This window comes from Aspergillus chevalieri, chromosome 5, assembly GCF_016861735.1.
Source record: "Aspergillus chevalieri M1 DNA, chromosome 5, nearly complete sequence".
Lineage (NCBI taxonomy): Eukaryota > Fungi > Ascomycota > Eurotiomycetes > Eurotiales > Aspergillaceae > Aspergillus > Aspergillus chevalieri.
In genome coordinates, this window is record NC_057366.1 from 2,914,691 (window position 1) to 2,934,959 (window position 20,269).

General features: G+C 49.6%; 7 protein-coding genes across 7 annotated transcripts; 5 read left to right on the forward strand and 2 right to left on the reverse strand.

Moving 5' to 3' along the window:
• Positions 1-698: 698 nt before the first annotated feature.
• Positions 699-2,026, forward strand: ACHE_51022S (glycoside hydrolase family 16 protein; the record flags this gene model as incomplete). Its single annotated transcript, XM_043280803.1, has 3 exons — positions 699-1,126; positions 1,184-1,637; positions 1,688-2,026. 3 exons carry the CDS (start codon positions 699-701, stop codon positions 2,024-2,026), a joined length of 1,221 nt encoding a protein of 406 aa, XP_043138346.1.
• A 3,938-nt stretch (positions 2,027-5,964) lies between these two features.
• ACHE_51023A (uncharacterized protein) lies at positions 5,965-8,334 on the reverse strand (the record flags this gene model as incomplete). The annotated part of the gene is made up of 1 exon (XM_043280804.1): positions 5,965-8,334. The coding sequence occupies one exon, from the start codon at positions 8,332-8,334 to the stop codon at positions 5,965-5,967; it is 2,370 nt and encodes a 789-aa protein (XP_043138347.1).
• A 1,491-nt stretch (positions 8,335-9,825) lies between these two features.
• ACHE_51024A (dTDP-4-dehydrorhamnose reductase family protein) lies at positions 9,826-10,945 on the reverse strand (the record flags this gene model as incomplete). Its single annotated transcript, XM_043280805.1, has 4 exons — positions 9,826-9,856; positions 9,907-10,618; positions 10,674-10,693; positions 10,764-10,945. The coding sequence occupies 4 exons, from the start codon at positions 10,943-10,945 to the stop codon at positions 9,826-9,828; spliced, it is 945 nt and encodes a 314-aa protein (XP_043138348.1).
• Positions 10,946-11,487: 542 nt separating this feature from the next.
• On the forward strand, positions 11,488-13,169 carry ACHE_51025S (FAD-binding oxidoreductase; the record flags this gene model as incomplete). The annotated part of the gene is made up of 2 exons (XM_043280806.1): positions 11,488-13,086; positions 13,137-13,169. The coding sequence occupies 2 exons, from the start codon at positions 11,488-11,490 to the stop codon at positions 13,167-13,169; spliced, it is 1,632 nt and encodes a 543-aa protein (XP_043138349.1).
• Positions 13,170-13,654: 485 nt separating this feature from the next.
• ACHE_51026S (STE20 family serine/threonine-protein kinase) lies at positions 13,655-15,788 on the forward strand (the record flags this gene model as incomplete). The annotated part of the gene is made up of 6 exons (XM_043280807.1): positions 13,655-13,700; positions 13,771-13,838; positions 13,897-14,064; positions 14,113-14,714; positions 14,780-15,442; positions 15,521-15,788. The coding sequence occupies 6 exons, from the start codon at positions 13,655-13,657 to the stop codon at positions 15,786-15,788; spliced, it is 1,815 nt and encodes a 604-aa protein (XP_043138350.1).
• A 1,189-nt stretch (positions 15,789-16,977) lies between these two features.
• On the forward strand, positions 16,978-18,769 carry ACHE_51027S (uncharacterized protein; the record flags this gene model as incomplete). Its single annotated transcript, XM_043280809.1, has 2 exons — positions 16,978-18,506; positions 18,559-18,769. The coding sequence occupies 2 exons, from the start codon at positions 16,978-16,980 to the stop codon at positions 18,767-18,769; spliced, it is 1,740 nt and encodes a 579-aa protein (XP_043138351.1).
• A 678-nt stretch (positions 18,770-19,447) lies between these two features.
• Positions 19,448-20,089, forward strand: TIM22 (translocation channel protein TIM22; the record flags this gene model as incomplete). Its single annotated transcript, XM_043280810.1, has 3 exons — positions 19,448-19,543; positions 19,601-19,696; positions 19,751-20,089. The coding sequence occupies 3 exons, from the start codon at positions 19,448-19,450 to the stop codon at positions 20,087-20,089; spliced, it is 531 nt and encodes a 176-aa protein (XP_043138352.1).
• Positions 20,090-20,269: the final 180 nt, after the last annotated feature.

A 20,269-nucleotide genomic window follows, 5' to 3' on the forward strand; every position in this document is an offset into this window, starting at 1 on the left:
AGCTTATCTGAAAAGTGCCCCTTTCCTTGTTCTCTGGATATTGTCCGGTTGCGGTTAACATGTTGAACAGCCGATAAATCTTGCGGTTTGTCTGTAGAGAGCAGGCACTCTTACCGGGCGAATGATTTATACCGGGTTACGATTGCGTGCCTGGGAATTGTTTCTGGTTGATGGATCGGCAAGTAATGCGGCGGTAATGGTGTTGCTTTTTATAGACTCAAGTCTTTGGTTCCCATGTGCTCGATACAATGCGATTGTACAGCTGAATTAGTCTCTACGGAGTACTATTCAATTGAATACGGACAATTCTCTAGGGATACTGCTAATGCTCGAGCAAAATAATGTAAGCAAAATTACCAATCAAAATGCGCAAAAAGAACATTCTACTTTTGGCAGGATCGACAGGGTCCGGCGAGTGACGTACGCCTTCCCTTTCCAGCAGGAACCTGCAAGACAAAATCAAAACCTCCACCAGCTATTCGACTTCTTCTTCCAAGCACCAACTCTTCCTTCTCGTTCGCTTCGTGGGATATCTCTCGTTTACAAGTACTTATATATACCACGTCTTTCGTTGATTTATACGCTCACCTACATTTACTACCAACAATCCTATTTACATTCTTTTTTCCCCACGGTTGGACATACAGTCAGCCCAATCAGATAGCCACGCACGTTCCGATCCCGATCCTGCTATCATCATGGCAAACACGCAGCTGTACTCCGGTGACGACTACAGTCGATACGGCGGCGCAACCTCGCAATTCCCCAAGTTCAAGTTACCTCCGCAGTATACTGCCCAACTTTCGCCGAATCCGGACTATCCCTACACCCCGGTCAACACCAGACACCCTACAATCACTCCAACATCTGCAGCCGGTGGTACCGGTGGTGCGTTGCCCTGGTACGAACCCCGTGGATGGTCACTGCGAACGAAGTTGATTGTTGGCGGTGTTACTGTGGTCGTTATCGTGGGTGTTATTGTGGGAGCAGTGGTGGGGACGAAGAGGAATCGGTACCCGGACTATACGTCGTTGAACTATAGGCTGGTGGATGATTACTCGGGATCGAGCTTCTTTGACAAGTTTGATTACTTCTCGGCGCAGGATCCGACGGATGGGTTCGTGCAGTATGTGTTCTATGATTGGTCCCGTGCTGTATGTTCTCTTGGCTAACGATGTGGTAGATATGTGGATCAGACGACGGCGCTGAATCTCAATTTGACGTATGCCACGGACGAGTCGGTTGTTGTCAAGGTGGATACCTCGAACACCTACGCGGCATCTGGACGTCAGTCTGTGCGGATCGAGTCAAAGGCTCACTACAACGATGGGCTGTTTGTCTTCGACATCACCCATACGCCCTACGGGTGTGGTCTATGGCCGGCGCTTTGGCTGACGGACGGGTATAATTGGCCCACGAATGGTGAGATCGACGTCGTCGAGACCAACAACCTGGCTACAGAGGGGAATGCTGTAACGTTGCACAGTACCGCTGGGTGTAACATGAAAGTCAAGCGGAAGCAGACTGGAAAGCCCAACTATGTGACTTGCGATAATAGCACGCATGGTAATGCTGGATGTGGAGTTCAGGCTGAGCCACAGTCCTACGGCGAGTGGTTGAACGCTCTTGGTGGAGGGGTAAGCACTTTGGAAGTATTGATGTTTTAAACTTGCTAACTTATTGGAAGGTGTACACCTTGGAGATGCGAAATGCAGGTATCCGGGCCTGGTTCTTCCCGCGGGACGGTATCCCCGACGACATCTCCAACAGCACTCCGGATCCCGCTACATGGGGCACGGCATTGGCCGACTTTCCCAGCACAAACTGCGACATCCCTTCGCATTTCACCAACCAAAGTATCATTGTTAATATCGATCTATGCGGTCAGCTCGGCGCCCAGCCGCAGTTTTACACAGAGCAATATCACTGCCCGGGAACCTGCGAGAATTTTGTGGCCCACAACGCGGCTAACTTCACCCAAGCGTATTGGGAGTTTAAGAGCTTCAAGGTCTATCAGGCGCAGTGATTGTCGTTCGTTAATTTGTTATATTTGTCGTTCTTTGTTGTTTTCAATGATTCTATGAGTAATGATTCTGGGTCTTGGGAAACTTGATCAAATTAGTTAGGTACTTCATGGGTAATGCTTAGGATAGCGATAATTAATTTGGAGAGGGCTTTGGAAAGCCTGTCTCGATTTTCATTCGTGCAGAGGATTATTTCGAATATGTAGGCTTGCTTGGGGTCGTCTTTATCCCTGCTCGCGCCTTCGAGTCTTTTGTTTGCTGTATACACTTGAGATGCAAGAACGCACGGTCACAATGAATCTATTGGTAAACTAATGACTATCCCCGATTTCTCTACTGTTTTACAGTCTCTTTCATATCCTTTATATGGAGTTTTCTATTTTAGTACTTTAGGGCTGACAGGGCTCTGACAGCGCATAAATATTCCTCACGCTCTCCACGGATGGCATCGTCGCGGCTGCAATTGTTTGGGTGATCTCTTGATACCAACCCTCCTTAGTCGCAGTATAATCGCCAGGTTTCTTCTGTCGCACCCATCTTTGGCTTGTGTTTGCTGCGTCTGATTGCTCTCGTCGAGACCGCCCAAGGGCCGTGCTTGGTCACAAGGGCTGTGAGTCAAGACTGGTAGGCTTGAATTCGGGGTAGGGATCGGGTCGGGTTGAGTCTGGTATATGCAGGATTGTGGATGCACTTGATCTCTGAGTGCTGTCCGGTTAATGCTTGCTGCAGGTATGGTTATCATATGCTATAGCCTTGACTGTCAGTTCTAACATATACTAACAATGATATCATTAGTAGCTTCGAAAGCTTAGAACTATCTGTCGTGCTATGGGATTGACCAACACTATACGTTCAACTAGCTGTGGTGTGCATGTCAAGTACAATACACGAAACGACAAACCCCAGAGACTACAGGGCTCGAGAGACGGAAGCCAAGAATTAGGCTGTCATCTTGTGTTTTTGAGCGTGTTTTCGCCTTCTATCGTATCGTCTCGCGACGGCTTACATTTTATATATATAAATATATATATATATATAACTGGGAACGTTACTGCGGTTCAATAGTCGCCAGCGCAGTTTCGCAGACGCATCTCACTTTGGTTAATCACCTTGACCGGCCATACCGTTACCTCATTTACAGTTAACTTCCGCGACAGCTGTCCGGTCCTGTTTCCGCGGAATTATTGGTAATTTTAAAAGACTTCTCAAGTTATGGACAGTGCTGACAGGGCAAAATATATAGTTGGCTGCCTCGAACTGGACTTCTTTCTTCTCACAAGTATGGTTCTCCCATTCGACGCGCAATCGGCTGCATGTCCTGACTTCAGTGAAAATAACGGCTTGCCAGATGCTTGGGAGCCAGTGAAGCTGTAGGGTCAAGCCGCCGATACTGTCGCAAAGGCTACCTGTTTCTTTTCGGTATACTCGCTATTCTCAAAGATATTTATATCAGTAGCGAGGAAAGCGACGAATTAGCTGCGCTCCCTCGTCCTTGGAATCTCCTTTTTCCGGTCTGTTTCTGCTAGCTTTATAGCTAACAACAGTAACAGCTGCAGACTGGGCGGGGCATTAGACGAAATGCGTGAACAAAATGCATTGAGTCGGAAAGCGTCGAAACTTATGAGTTCATTGGCTTCAACCTGAAACTGAGCTCTGGTCCCGCTACAGTCATGGCCAAGCCCAAAGGCATTTTCAAGCATCTCGCTCGGGCTCGTGTCAGCAGGCCGTGTATTATGTGGGTGCACCATAGGATATGGCGCGGTTCTTCGGTAAGTTCCACACTTAGTATATCGGAGCTTCATGCTAAACTCTGTGGGCTGGGTACAGAATCTAATGTCGCAGCAACAATTTGACAATACCCAGTATCAGAAGCAATATGGCTTCAGCTTCGGGACGTCTACAAAAGGAAAGTTATTCATCGAGCTCATCAATGTTCCCAACAATAGGAAGACGTTCTATATGGTTGTACTGGCGATCAGCTGGGGAGATGCCGCGTTTTGGTATGTCATCGGCTGTCCCATACTGGCTTTTAATAGGCTAACGGACTTAGAGAAATCGTGAGATTTGGACCTATCTCTTGATGAAGATGCAGGAGGTGGTTAGTCACATGTAGAATCTATGGTGTGATAGTCACTAAGTGGTGAGCTGTACTTCTTGCTTCTCCGTCAACAACCAGCTAATAAGCCTTACAGAAATCAGCTGGAAATCACAGTAATGCTACAGAAAAAGTAATGAACGGTAACCTAGACGCTTGACAGTTGGCCACAGCAGCATCAAATGAAGAGGCAGCAACCTAAGAAATTTCGAAACTTTATTGTGTGAATGGCATCGAGACCCTGCTTTCAATGCATCACTCCAAAAGAAAACAACATGTCTTTTCTCCACGTATGGTACGAGTTTCGAGTAATCGCGTACTGCCTGGAAAAGCACGAATCCACCATCGACCGACTACCTGTGCAGAGTCAGTCCTCTAGTTTAGGTCGTTCCGATGATTACTCCCATACTCTTCATTTTCAATTTGGCATTGATGTTTTCATCGCTTAGTTACATAGTTTGTATAGTCAAAAAGGCTATTGAAGAAGAATGACTAGACATGGAGTTTCTATGATCCTTAGCTCTGGGGTGCCATCGTAAGTCTTTCGGATCAAAATGTATATGACTGTCGCAACTGCCATGCCTCTGGCGAGTTGTAACTATGTTTAGGTTTGTACCGGGATTTTACCTAGCAGACTCGCAGTCCCAAAGAATTCCTTCAATATCGGAGAAATATTGTCTAGAGCCTACCATGCGTTGGTTTCTAAGACATCCACCGGATATCGGAATTAACGTTCCTCTGGAGATAAGCATACGTGGTTGCGGTTATTGCCGAGAGATCCTTAGAGAGTACCAGGAGATCTATATAAGATACTTCAGTATTCCTTTCGGTGCTGGGCTGTATCACTGTTCTCGTTATTATCATCCAAGTCCTTACAATAACCATGTCTGCTCCAACAAACTCCGCTACATAGCTCCTCGAAAGCGGTGGCCGATTCGTCGTCCAAGAAGCACCCTTCCCTAGTCATGGTGATGATGAGGTCTTGATACAGAATAAAGCCATTGCTATCAAATCCAAGTAAGTCTATCCTTCTAGTTTATCCCAAGCAGCTCGTTACTCATAGACATAGTGGACTGGAAGATCCAGGCATTCGGACCGCATCTCCTGTTTCCGTCTCATTATCAATTCATTTACATATCCTCGCCATGTTTACCAACAAATAGTGAAATTGCTGCATGCTTTTCTCTCGTTATTTATCTGATACGCTTGCTATGATTGTCATTTCCGCCTGGCTTGAGGTAGCAGACCTTGTGTCGCGAGTTTTTGCAGTCGTTGTTTCCCGCCTATATAGGTGGGAAGCTGATTCATGTGGTAGATTCGAAGGGAATTATATAAACTCGGTAAACCATCTCTTATTACTTCGCGGTTTGTCAGGATGTATGATCACGCTAGGACTCTAGGAGAGGGCTGGCTTTTGAGGCTGATGAAGAACGAAGCGGAGGGTCTGTTGGTGTATTCCTGTGGTGTGAGGGAAGGATAAGTAGAAAGGATGGCTGAAAGCAATAGATATACGAAGAGAACGAAGTCAAGAGTGAATGAAAGGAAGCCGCCTAAGAAGAAATATGGCTGCAATGACAATGGATATTGCATAATGCTAACTCTAGTACCTAACACAAACAGCTATGTTATCCTACCCAACATCAAGAGATAAGCCAATCCAAGACTACCTACCTCCTACACATTGATCAAGAAAAACAACATAATCCGAAAATAATGTAACAATGTAGTAATACAACCAAACGCCAGAATCTGGTATCTATGCGCTGAAACTGAAAGCCTCGGTAATATGCAAAAGTGCAATTACGGCCAGGTCATAATCATCAATCAGGAATCGCCGTATAAAGGCTACAGATCCCGAAGCAAGCTTCCCTCCACAAATGGGTTTCCGGAGGACATGTCAAGCATGGGTTTCGTGGCGTTGCGGTCACCTGTGGCTACTCCATGGCCGCCGTTGGCAGCTTTTTGGGTTGCAGAGCGGGCGAGAAGGCTGTTTGGGATGAATGCGTCGTCGGAAGGAGTTGTCGAGGATGCGCGTGGGCGAGTATTTCGGGTGCTGCGGACTGTATTGGAACGACTACAGGTCTTGACGTTGGTGGTAGACGTAGGCTCTTCCGGGATCGGTGGTCGCTTCCAGGTCGTGGCGGATGGGACAACAATAGCACCGCGGAGTAAGTCAGGTGTTGTCGCAGCATCAACTAGCGGTGTTCCCGGGTCGACGGCGACACCTCTTCCTTTGCGAGCGTGCTGCGGCGGTTCTTGGTAGACAGGGGTCAGATCGACGAGTGGTCTGTGGTTTCCCTTGCTCACAGAGTGCGAACGTCGAACGAGTCCGCTGGCATCGGGACCTTGAGTACTGGTCATTGTGTTTGATCGGCTGCTGGGTTGGCTTTGAGTAGCAGGGTACTGGCGACGTCCAGCGGCTCCGGCTCCAAAAACAAGGCCCTGGGGACTAAATACTTCTTCGTATGCCTTCCTATCAATCTCTTCCCGCTCTTGCATCGCACGCTGTCGCATGATGTAATTATGGCCCAGGAGTCCAGTGGGAGAAAACGGAGATTGTTCAATTCCCTGCGAATTTGTACCAACATCGGTGTTAACTGTGAGTGGCTTTTCCTGAGAAGGTTTGGTGCTTCTGCTTCGCGAAAGGAATTGTTTTGTCTTTGAAGACTTCGTACGCTCAGGAGACGAGGGTTGTTCATCGTCGCACTGCTGATCCAAAGGCTCGAATTCAAGCAACGGTTTGAGAGGCTTTGGCTGATGAGTCTTTGATCCTGGGGATTCGTCGCTCTGTTGTCGGGAGAGTTCTGGTAGCGACGCTTCGTCTTTGTTTTGGCCAGTACCCAACACGCTAACCAGATACCAGCTACGCCATGCCTGAATAGCTTTATACCAACCTTCAGCTACTTCTTTATCACTCGTAGAGAAAAACTGAACATAGTTCTCTGTCGACAAGAACATGCTAGCCTTCTGTTGACTCTTGACCGCATAGCAAATCTTCTTCGGTGGCTTCACGTCATTAGAAAGTGAACTCAGCGTAGGGGAATAAATGTCAAAGTCCGACAAGTGACAAATATTTGTCTGATCCTGGCCTTGATACTTCTTGGACACTGTCACTTGGCCATCTGATCGCAACGTCACGTAGCGCTTGTCCCATTTCCGAGAACGTTGAGAATGATAGATGTGGAACGTTGTGTCCGCAGGTTGTTCGATCGGAGCGCTTTGCGCCTCGAGCTGGTGTAAAGCATCCAAGCTTGCTGCAGGCACTATGATCAATTTGCTGTCCGTGTCCTTGGTCCAAGAATTCATGACATCGCGAACATATTCGTATTTGCGCAAGGGTCGCTCCAGACCGAACTGAGCGAAACGCTCGATCAAAACAAAAGTCTGTGCGTCAACATCGAAGCAGCTTTGGGCCGACAGTAGCAGATCCTGCGCTGTGGTCGAAGTCGTGATGGGAAGGAAATTGGTTGCCTTTCGGTATTGGACAAGCACATGCCGCTCCCCCGCGTTTACTGCGGAAACAGGGGCATCCACGCCAGGGAAGGTAGTACCACTTGGCTCGATAGGTTTTGCTGATGCACCCTCTTTTTCAACATCACCCTTTGACCGAAACAATTTCATGGTGTCCTTTAATGATCTAAGTTTGGTCTCTTTACCAGATTGCTGGCCATTTGATGGAGTAGCGCGGTTGTTGTTGTTGTCATCGATAGGTCTGTGATAACTAGAAGTATCGGTTCTCGATTCCAAGGTTTGTTTTGATGTTGGTCTGCTATCTCCTCCTACCAACCGGCTCATCGCATCTTGTCGGTGTCTTGTACGTGCGACGTCATCTTCCTCTCCGTTACTAGATATGTTTGCCCTTTCCACTCCTTCCAAATCCTTCGGTGGACTACACGACGGTCTATCGGGTTTTCCGGGCGCGTGAAAGGAAGGGATAGGAACCGGTACTGGATGCTGCACGGTGGGTGATGGTGCAGGGTTTCTCTGGCGTCGATATCGCGACACACTCCTCACCACCGTAGTTTCTTGTGGGTTGGCAGAAATCGGTGAGGGTGGCTTAGATGGAACTGGAGGAACGGGAACCGCAGGAATCGCTGTTTTCAGAGGTTCCTGTTTTTGGGAAGCTGCCCGTCTGACAGATCGATAGCGGGAGAACTTCATGGGGGGGGCCTGATTGTCGGGTCCTAGACCCATTGATTGTGCTTCAACCGCCATTGTTCCAGAATGCCCTATATCGGCCTTCACAAAAACCAGGCGGATTGAGTCGTGCACAGTGTTATGAGCACAGTCAAGGAGAATGTTGCAAAATCGTCTTAGGAAGAAGGGCTTGCCCACACCAGATACAAACGAAACAGGAAAATGAGGGGAAGACCAAAATACTAGTCAACAACAGGGCTTCCTTGCCACCCCCTAAACAACGCATGCAGGCCAAGTTCCACAGGCCTTCAACCACATCATTCTCTGCGCTCCAAGCCAATAATTAACAGGTCATCGGAGGAATAGCAAGACTAATCAAACGAGAAGCAATAGCCAACAGACGAGCGAAGATCTTCCAATTGACCGAGCAGTCGAGCCACAAAAAGTAAATATGGCGCAGTCAGAAAAAGCGCGCACAGTCAGACGGATGGAAATCGACAGCGGATGGTGGAGAAGATGGATTTGATCCTGTGCCTGGCGATGGGGCGCTTTTCCGGGCTGCCGATTCAATGAGATTGGTCCAAGATACGGAGTAGCAACGAGGAAATCCTGTTGTTGGAAAATGATGGCGCTGTCGCTGAAATTGCAGTCTCAGTATGACTCGGGACACGAGATGAAGGCCCTGGACGAATAAATGCGTACCGGAAGAAGGAATAGAGAGACTGATCGGGCGTCGAATCTCTGGGGAAGAGCAAAGCGAGATTGGAGTCTGGACCAAAGTGGAGGCCCTGCTAATTAAACCTGTCGCAAGTAATGCAGCTCGCTGTACAGATAAATAAATAAATCACCGAGTGGAAAGACGACGAAATGAGAGGAAAAAGAACAAGAATTAGTCTCAAATCTCAATTCTGACTGTCTCTGCGTCTTTTTGTGCTGCTTTTTGCGAATTGCTGAAACCGGAGACATCACAATCGCCGATCACCTTCCTGTTTGGTGTTATTTCTGCCGCTGGGCACCGCCTGCCATATTCCTGTAGGGCAACATTGCTCCGACGATCCGCCTTCCTACTGCCATCCTACTCCAGACAGAGTACTCCGTACTGTCTTTCTCAAAGAACAACACCTGCGGTCTGGCCTCTCGGTAGCTGTAGTTCCATAGTACCGCCTCGCTACTACAAAAGAAGAACGTGGCGAATCCAAGAAACGCCACAATGGGGACCTTTCCACGCTAACGAAGTATATCCCAATTCTGCGGGCGCTAACTGACACATTCATGCAGGGTCCGCGCTCAGCGATACTAACGCGATATGGACTACGGAGCACAGAGTACGTACTCCGGTGTACAGACCTCACTTCAGACGGAATCAACACGTCCGGAATGCTGTCAATCGAGGCGCTGCTAGTTCGAACGCGTGGTGTAGACTTGTTCCGCGCATTGCGGCTTTCATCCTTTTATTTTGTCATCACTGGAGTAAACGATTCGTATAAGCGATGCAATATGGTACATGTAAATCCGCGTTTATTTTTAAATACAGTTCCCGAAGACCTGTTCCACGAGTCATGGCTAGTCTTATTTCCTGTAGGCTCCCAGGCTCTTGCGCCTATACCGTGAATTAGCTTCTGCAATAGCTCCAATTGAAAGGGCACATACCACCACGCAACAAAATCCATAGTGCTAACATCAATCCCAAGGTCCTTTAGAGTCTTGGTCGACAGATGGGTATCATAAGGTCTCTGCACAGAAGCATTCGGGTCGTTGCCCTGCTTGTTCCGCTCCATCCCCGCGAGCGACAACCCGAGCACCTGTGCCAACTTCTCACAGATCTCATACTTGGTCATCCGGTCTTCGGATGAGAATTGAAGGATCTTTGGAAGCTCCTTCAGCTTCTCCTTCTCTTTGACATACTTGATCACAATGTCACGGCACACACGCGCCACGTCCTCAGTGTTAGTGGGATACCGCTGTGCCCAGTCATCCATCTTGATACCCGCTTTCTCATCTTGTGCCTTCCACACTGCATCGATGAGGGTGTTGATGGCACTTTCAGAGTTGTTGCTAGCGGTTCCGTACAGCACAGGCACACGCAGAACGATACCCAAGCCGGTGTCCTTGGTGGCTTCCAGGACTGCCAGTTCACCGTCCCGCTTCAACTGGCCGTAGAAGTTTGGTGGCTTGGTTTCTGTGTCTGCCTCGTATGGTGCGTCTCCTTCGGTTCCCGGGAAGACATAGTCCGTCGAGATGTAGATAAGCATGGCACCGCGCGAGGAGGTCTGTTCTGCCAGAAGACGTGTAGCATCAACATTCACTCTGCGAGCTTGTTCAGGGTTCTGGTCGCATAGATCCGGAGAACGGTTTGCGGCACCTAGATCTGTGTTAAGAGAAATTCCGCGACGGCAACTCCAAGCAACTCAACGTACAATGAATGACAATCTGAGGCCTGTCGTTTGAAAGTATCAGCAACAGAATTACTACATATATCCAACTGTCAATTGTCAATTATAACTCACTTAGCCTCATCCAGAATCGTCTTTACATCTTCACTCTTCTCCAGATCCGCCTTCAAAATTGTAGGCGGGGTAGCTCTAGTGAAACCCTGGCCGACAGTCAAGCAGCCCGAGTGCTTGAAGGTGTTGAATACCTGACGGCCAAGGAGGCCACTGGCTCCGGTAACAAGAACGTTTAGCGACATTTTCAGAGGAATGAATACTATGCAGCAATGGTGAAGAAAGGTCGAAATAAGTGACCGAAGACGTGGAAGTGGAATGATTCCGGCGGCGGCGGGGCATGACGTAACAGATCGAGTCCACATCAGCTTCGATGTTCTAGGAAAAGACATAACTAGCAGTTGGATATTCTAGGAAATTTGATATTCTGGTCATATCTTGTTTATTTCAATGATCATTGCAGCAATTGAGAGCTTTGGGGTAGTTTGCGCTGCATGTCATACTGCATATTTTCCGGCGCACCAGGACCCCTGCATATCAGAACTATATTAGAACTAAAAGAGAGAAACTAAATGATAACAAGGCCAACTAAGATATCAACGTGGCCTATGCATGTATAATACTAGGAGTATAAGTTAAGACATGGAGCAATAGTACCCCGTTCAATTGCACAATCGGAGTGCCATCGGAGCCCGGATAAAACTCCGGTGAGCGATTACGCTTCTCTAAATCCAAAAATCTAGCGCATTGCGATTCCTGTTCCTCTCGTTTTTTCAACCTCCAGACAATGTCGAGCGCCAGAAATTTGTCTCTCGCCCTTCGACGGGCCCGAGTGCCCAGATGCCGCTCTTATGCACGCCCTCTTCTATACGTCCCCTCCGTGACACCCGTCCGCGCATTTAGCGTCACTCCCGCTGCACAGAATGCGACCAAGGAGGTCAAACTCACCAGCAACGCCTACCCCAACCTCAAACGGAACCCCAACTTTGGCGAGCTCTCTGCGGAAGACGTCAAGTTCTTCAAGGAGCTGCTGGGTGCTGAATCTGCGGTGGTTGACGGCGTGACGGCCGACGCAGCGGACGATATCGAACCCTTCAACGGCGATTGGATGCGCAAGTACCGCGGCCAGACGAGGCTAGTTCTGAAGCCGCAGAACAAAGAAGAGCTCAGCAAGGTTTTGAAATACTGTAATGACAAGAAGTTGGCGGTTGTCCCGCAGGGTGGCAACACGGGTTTGGTCGGTGGCTCGGTGCCGGTTTTTGATGAGATTGTCATCAACACCTCGCGCATGAACAAGATTCGCTCGTTCGATGCTGCTTCGGGTGTATTGGTTGCCGATGCTGGTGTTATTCTCGAGGTCGCGGATCAGTACTTGGCGGAGCGCGACTACATGTTCCCCTTGGACTTGGGCGCGAAGGGTTCGTGTCATATTGGAGGAAACGTCGCGACCAACGCTGGTGGTCTTCGTCTGCTTCGCTACGGAAGCCTTCACGGAAACGTCCTGGGTCTCGAGGCTGTTCTGCCCGATGGTACTATTGTGGACTCGCTTTCGACCCTGCGCAAGAACAACACCGGCTACGATCTCAAGCAGCTGTTCATTGGCGCGGAGGGAACCATTGGTATCGTCACTGGTGTGTCGATCCAGTGCCCGCCGCGCCCCAAGGCTGTCAATGTGGCCTACTTTGGTCTTGAGAGCTACGAGAAGGTGCAGCGGGCGTTCTTAGAGGCCAAGGGTCAGCTCTCGGAGATTCTGTCTGCTTTCGAGCTGATGGACGGCCGCAGCCAGCACCTGGTCAACCAGTCCACCGGCAACAAATCGCCCTTGGAGGGCGACTACCCCTTCTACTGTCTGATCGAGACCAGCGGCTCGAACGGAGAGCACGACATGGCCAAGCTGGAGGCCTTCCTGGAACACATCATGGGCGAGGAGATTGTGGCCGACGGTGTCCTGGCTCAGGACGAGACCCAATTTCAGTCCCTCTGGCGCTGGCGTGAGGGTATTACGGAGGCTCTGAGCCACCTTGGCGGTACCTACAAGTACGATGTGTCGATCCCGCTCAACGAACTGTACCAGTTGGTTGATGACTGCCGGGAGCGTCTTACTCAGATGGGCTTCGTCGGTGACGACGAGTCTAAGCCTGTCCGTGCTGTTGTCGGATACGGTCACATGGGTGACTCTAACCTGCATCTGAATGTTTCCGTGCGGGAATACAACAAGGAGGTTGAGAAGGCCATTGAGCCTTGGGTGTACGAATGGATCCAGAAGCGGAACGGTAGTATCAGCGCTGAGCACGGTCTTGGTCTAGCTAAGAAGGAATTCATCGGATACAGCCAGAACGACACGATGCTGAAACTGATGAAGCAGTTGAAGGACTTGTACGATCCGGTGAGTATATTTGTCCCTTGGTTTGGTAGTAACCCGGCTAACCCGTGTAGAACGGCATCATGAACCCGTACAAATACATTTAAATAAAATCCTGTGTTTCCTTGTATGTATATACCATTTTCGTTCACATCCAAAAGCATCATCATTTGTAACCACCATGAAACAATATCCGATACATGCCTCAGGCATGAAACATCATGATGTAATTATGCCTCAGGCACCCGGTTGCCATGCGCTACGGCCGTTGCTCCCGAACCATGGGCAGTGCGGCGGATCCAAGGCCTGCGAGGAGCTCCCTTGTACTACTCGTACACTTGATAACACACCATTCTTTCCTTTCTTTAATGATAGCTAGCTATTAGCTACACCGTCTTTTTATTATTGCGCCAATACCACTTGGTATCTTGTACACCTGGCCGTACCCAGTACCGTTCCACCGGACAGGAACTAAAGCTGCAAGCGGGCTGCGAGCGCGAGCAGGCTGCATTCCTTTGTTGACTACGTCCACCATTCCTATTCATTTGCACCTTTTGATCTCGTTGGGTGATCACCCAGCATCGCGCGAACCATGGCAGACATGGCGAGTCAATATCAAATGTTGGAGGAGTTGGGAAGTGAGTTTTCTGCGTGCTTTTGTTGCGGTGAGCGGTGCTCGCAGGGGCTGACAGGAAGGAATTTGAACAGGTGGGAGTTTTGGGACGGTATACAAGGCTATTGATAAAGCCACGGGGGAAATTGTTGCGATTAAACATGTTCGTTTTCCATGTAAACCGATTGGTTTGCCTTCGCAGCGACTGACGGCAGCGTTAGATCGACCTCGAATCGAGCGAAGACGATATCCACGAAATTCAGCAGGAAATTTCCGTCCTATCGACATGCGCGAGCCCCTACGTAACACAATACAAAGCCAGCTTTCTTCGAGGACACAAGTTATGGATTGTGATGGAATATCTCGGTGGAGGGTCATGTCTGGATTTGGTAAATATTGGTGACTCTCGACTACATCAGCCATGCTGACCCAACTAGCTGAAACCGGGCGTCTTTAACGAGGAGCATGTCGCGATTATCTGCCAACAATTACTCAAGGGTCTAGAATATCTACACAGCGAAGGCAAGATCCATCGGGACGTCAAAGCCGCCAACGTCCTTCTTTCGAATGTCGGAAAGGTGAAATTGGCGGATTTCGGCGTCGCAGCACAACTGGTCAACATCAAATCTCAACGGAATACGTTCGTCGGTACACCGTTCTGGATGGCGCCCGAGGTAATTGAACAGGCTGGATATGACTACAAGGCGGATATTTGGTCGTTGGGTATTACCGCTATCGAGATGATCAACGCAGAGCCGCCGCATGCCAGCACGCACCCTATGAAGGTGCTTTTCTTGATTCCGAAGGAGCCTGCCCCGCGGTTGGAGGGAAGCCAATATAGTGGTGCTTTCAGGGATTTTATCGCGCAGTGCTTGACCAAGGATCCGGAGCGGAGGCCTAGTGCTAAGGAGCTTCTGAGGCATAAGTTCATTCGCAATGCGGGGAGGACAGAGGCGTTGCAAGAATTGATTCAGCGGAAACAAGATTTCGATGCTGGGAGAGGTGCGATGCAGAACGTCAAGTATTATGCGGAGTCGCTGTAAGTCGAGCTTAATACCCCTTTCGCGGCTTATTGCACACTAACACGATCCTTTCTTTGATCAGGCATCACGTCGCACAAGATCAGGACGATGATGACGACGACTGGGTATTCGACACCGTCAAGGCGCCCACGATGAAGAAACCGAAGCAACCAAAGCAATCGGTGGAAATCCTACCCGACGAAGACGACCCGTACGAATGGCTGGACGAACCCTCACAGATGATGGACAATCTACATATTTCGACTTCCTCACCATCAGTGTCTTTCCAAGATACCCCAAGTCCAACAGTGCGACGAACACCGGCCCCAGATCCGAGTCCATTGTCACGAAGAGCCAACATGAAGCGAAGGTCAAGTAACAAGCAACCACTTGGCTTGGACTTGAGCTTTGGCAACAGCCCCTCGACCGTTCGTCAATTCCGTCGCGTGTCTGATAAGATCCCGAGCGATGCCTCGTATAGCCCACAATATTATCCCATGGCTACGGACGAGAACATAAGCCCCAAGACGCTATTCTCCGAATCGAACAGCAAAGAAGCACGGTTGGGTCAGCGAGCATATAGCAAGGCGGTGGGATTGTCCTGTCAGGAGGTTCTGGGTACCACTGCAGATCAAGAAAAGCGAGATGCGATTTCGCGACTCGCAGAGGCTTGGAGTGACCTGGAGATGGTTGACCCTGAGGGTCTATATCATATCATCCGGGGTATGAACGAAAGACTTGGAAGGTAGGTTCACTTTGTTTATGCCGGCATCCGCATACCGCCATTTGGTTTTTGACAGACAGCTGACAGATCTCCGTCTAGCGACCCGAAATTATCCAGCCTCGTCCCACAAGCTCCACCACCCGAATCTCCCCAGAGACCACGGCTTGTCTTGGCCCAGAACAACCCACACCTGAAAAGCCACCGCCGGCGACAATCAGCGGCATCGCCGGAATTCCCATTGCAGCCGGCCCAGCTTGCGGGCCTTCCTGGCCAGCAGATTCCGGGAATGGAACACACCAAGCAATTATCGGATGTGCTCTACTCGCGCTGGGCGGAAGGACTCCGCAACCGTTGGCCTGCAGTCTAACCACCCTTGTACGCCTATAATCTCGGTCTGCTTCTCGAACACGTCGAGAAGTTCTTGACTCGTTGTATAAACCATCCCTGTTGGCGTTCGATCTGGTATATCTTGCTTACTTATTTCCATTCTCCTACACTATTTTCGATAATGTTTTGTTCGTGCTGGGCCGTGACTAACGGCTTTGCTTAATCGGCTTGTCTGACTTTTTACTTGACTCGTTTCTTGGGTTAGCTGCTGGACGACAGCCCTTGATCGACGACAGGCATTCATCCTCATTTCGAGCTGATGAAAGTCTGGATTAATCTCCCCCTTCCTCTCATTTACCCTATTGATTTGGTTTTCCGGATAAGGGACTGGCGTTTAATTTCTGATGCAGTGCAATATTTCTTGTATTTGATTGTTCCCCTTTCCTGGTTGATAGATTTGTGCTTCTTCGTGTGTACTCTTTTGGTTCCTGGTTTACTGTTTTGCACGCCAACGCTGTGATATAGGTGTTCTGTCCGCTGGACTGTAGGTATGTTTTGATATTGTGTGGATATGATAATACCAGTCTGCAAATAATTTTCCTACATACATTGCATCCTGTTCCTGTCTGAAGGAAACCGTCAATTTCTTACATGCAGGAACCTCTGTACCCCGTACCAAGTGCAGATATTTAATCTCCTATCGATAGTGGTCTATGTATAGCTGTCAAGTCAGTCGTAATAAGGCCTAGACCAGACCAAGACTTCAATTAAACACGGCAATCGGAATAAGTGATCGTAAGCATAATTATCGGCTGTGGCTCGTGAATTATCCCTTTTAAACTATGGGCTACAGAGTGAACTATGGTTATGGACTGTGGCTCACCACATAATTTGCATTCTTCACACAATTCCGTTACACAATACAGCATACCGATGCCAATTCTTCTAGAATCTATCTTCTTGTACTTACAAGCAGTACTTGCAGTTATAAAGTCAGCCATAAAATCCGCCATGCCCCTGAATGTCTTGAAACGAGGCCGGCGCTGCTACAGGCGGAAGGGATGCGCGCTGCTGACCCGCCTGGGGGGGCTTTAATTAAGATGGAGGCTTTGGACGGCTGAATATTCTTATCCGTCTTCTCCTATATCTCTGTCCTTTCTTCTGGTTTTATACTGTCATGTTATGAACAATTGCCATCCGCCATCATACATCATTCAGCCACATCCACAATGGAGGTATGCCTGGGAAGGGCCGAGGCGGACCTCGACCTCGACCATGACCGCCACCGCCAGCAACAGCTCCAACAACAGCAGCACGAGCATCAACAACAAGAACAGCAAAAACTCCGCCAACTCAAACGTCAATCTCTCCCCGCCCGACCGCACGCCGCAGCCCGACACACAAAACGTCTAACGTTGAACTTCCCCATCAACATTCCCCCAGCGGGACTCGGCACCAACACCGCACCAGCCTCCGCCGTCGAACCAAATCCCATCCCAACCCCCATGACCCCCTTCTCGCAGATGACATCCACGACGAGTCCTGCTCTCGGAACCCCCCTGCCCCTAGATACGCAGCAGCAGGCAGACGATAGCACGAACCTGCTGACGGCGATTGCATCACAGGAGCGGAAGGTGCTCGAGCTACGGGAGGAGCTACAACGGGCGGAGACGGAGCTCTCCACGTTAAAGAAACAATGGACGTTATCGGAGAAGTCCAAGAAACGTACGGAAATCAGCCATCATGCCGAACCGTTAATATCGCTGCGGTCCCCCGTTGAGAGTGTTGGTGGAGAGGAGCGCGAGTCGCTGCTGCAACAGCATCGCAAGGAGTCGGCCGCTGCGGATATTGTGCAGTCGCAGCAGCGCACAAGGGAGTTGGAAAGGAGGAGAAGTATGCGTGTTGCTCCTGCTCCGGGAACGACGATATCGGCGAATGGGCGACGGGTGTTTCAAGGCTCGCATACGAGGACGTTGTCGTTGGTTTCTGCGTCGACGGATTCTGGGTTTAGTAGTGGTAAGATATCGCTATCTGGAAAGTCGATCGAGAACGAGGTTGTGGGGAGGACGCCGCGGTCTGCGACGCTGCCTTCATCGATTGAGCGGAGTGCAAATCATGGGGCTTTTGTGCCGACAGAGGATATGATTACGGAGTGGCGGACTAACATGCCGGCTTCGTCTCGGGCCTCGCTTGTGCATACGGGGAAGCAGATGGCTTCGGATCTGCGGGAGGGTTTGTGGACGTTTTTGGAGGATATTCGGCAAGCTACCGTGGGTGAGGAGGGGATTAATGCTACAGAGGTGAGAGGGATGTCGCCGTCAGGCATATCCCGCAAGCGAGATTCGACGTCGACCTCGACATCGCGGAGCAGCAGAGATCGGTTGTCTGTGCATGGGGGAGCAACGTTATCGCGGACTGCGTCGTCATCGTCGCGGAGTAAGGGAGCGGGAGCTGAGAGAATTTCTGGTAAAGACACTAAATCGACCGACATCGATTCGTCGTTTTGGAGTGAATTCGGCATTGATACACCTGGGCAGAAGTCCCCGAACGCTCACGGACCCTCAAAACCCCGGCCAAACGAACAGCAAAGCAACAACAGCAACAATCTCGAGGTCTACGATGATGATTGGGATGTCTGGGAGGCTAGTCCTCAGCAGCCGAACAAGACGCACACCCCTTCCTCGAGCCGATCTACGCTGGAATCGAAACATGACCAGTCTCCGAGATCCCAGGCTAGCAGTCCGCGGACGAGTACTAGGTAGGTATTCTCCAATTGAAGTTGGTATTGATTCCTTAATTGATGGTTGTAGTTTCGGAGACTGGCGTCCAATTAGCCAGGGCGACTCTGTCCCGGACCCCAGTGTTTCTGATGGCATTCCGTGGCCTGCAATTACCAAGATGGCACCGTCTAAGCTGAACCGCACCGCGTCGAGTCTCATGACCGAATGGGAACGAAGCCTCTCTCCTGATAGGACCCCGGCTAGTCCTACTCTTTCCGAGAAGGAGAATAAGGCAGACTAAGCTTGCTTGGTTTGGGCATTTTCTTTATTTGCTTTTCTTTTTCATACTTTCCTTTGTTCCCTTTCCCAAGCCTAAACAAGGAATGTGTCTGTTGGCACGGACACTTGGACGAGTTGCTGGTATATTGAATAACTGGACCACGACACAAACACGAGACAAGAACCGAATAACGCAGGGCTATGATTGTGACCCGAATACCCTTTATGACGAAGCGTACTTCTGCTGCTTTCTTTCTTTTTACCCTCACTATATCTTCTCTTTTGTCTATCTTATAGACTATTTTGTACCTTTACTTTTTTTCTTCTGATGTGGAATGTTTTGGCATAGCCATTTGATTGTATGTATATTACTTGAATGAATATTTAACAAATGTAAAGTACTTTATTTCTGTAAATGCTTTGGACTTCGCCATCTAAACAAATTCTCCAGAAGTCACATGACTTCCAGCGCTTCTGGTGCATCCCGCCTACCGCAAAAAATAAATTCCCGACGGCGATTCCGCGGAGAGCTTTATCACGTCTCATTATCTTCTATACGAATATAGAGACGCTTGTGTCTGCGACTTGCATACGGACAAGCGCCTGAACCGCTCTTCCTACACGACTGTCCCCAAATTATTGCAAAACAGACTTCGAATCCTACACACCCGCATTCGCCTCCACCTCCCAAATCTACACCATGAGTTTCCCAAACATGACCCCGCCGATGGGCGGCATTGGAGGAGGTCCCAACATGCAAGGAATGAGTGAGCAGGAACAGATGATGGTCAAGGGTGTATGCTTGCAACTGCAAATTATACCGCGAAGCAAAGATAGCTAACGTCGTCCGCAGATGCACGCCGCAATGGAATCCTGTCCATTCAAAACCGTCATGTCCGGCGGTATGGGCTTCGCCCTCGGTGGTGTGTTCGGTCTCTTCATGGCCAGTGTACGTCTCCTCAGCCTTCACCTCAATCCCAATTTTAACTCAGGGTCGCGGTAGATGTCCTACGACTCCCCCCTAACCCCCCAAGGTCGCCAAATCGCCGACCTCCCCTGGCGCCAACAACTCCGCCATGGCTTCAAAGACATGGGCGCACGCTCTTGGTCGTCGGCCAAGAACTTCGGCATTGTGGGCGCTTTGTATTCAGGCACCGAGTGTTGTATTGAAGGGTTGCGGGCGAAAAATGATCTTACGAATAGCGTGAGCGCGGGGTGTATTACTGGTGGTATTTTGGGTGCGAAGGCGGGCCCGCAGGCTGCAGCTTGGGGGTGTGCAGGTTTTGCGGCGTTTAGTGCGGCGATTGATGCTTATATGCGGATGCCGGGGGATGAGGAGTGATTTCTGGACTTGGTCTGGGTCATGCTCTGGGACATGGGACGGCGTTTTTTTTTTTTTTTTTTTGGTTAGCATTATGGCGTTTGGTGTTTCCTTTTGTGTGTGGGCTATTGATGTAGCCTGCAAAAGTGGTTGTTCTGATGTGCACATAGACTTGCAATCTCGCAACTCTGCTGTATAATA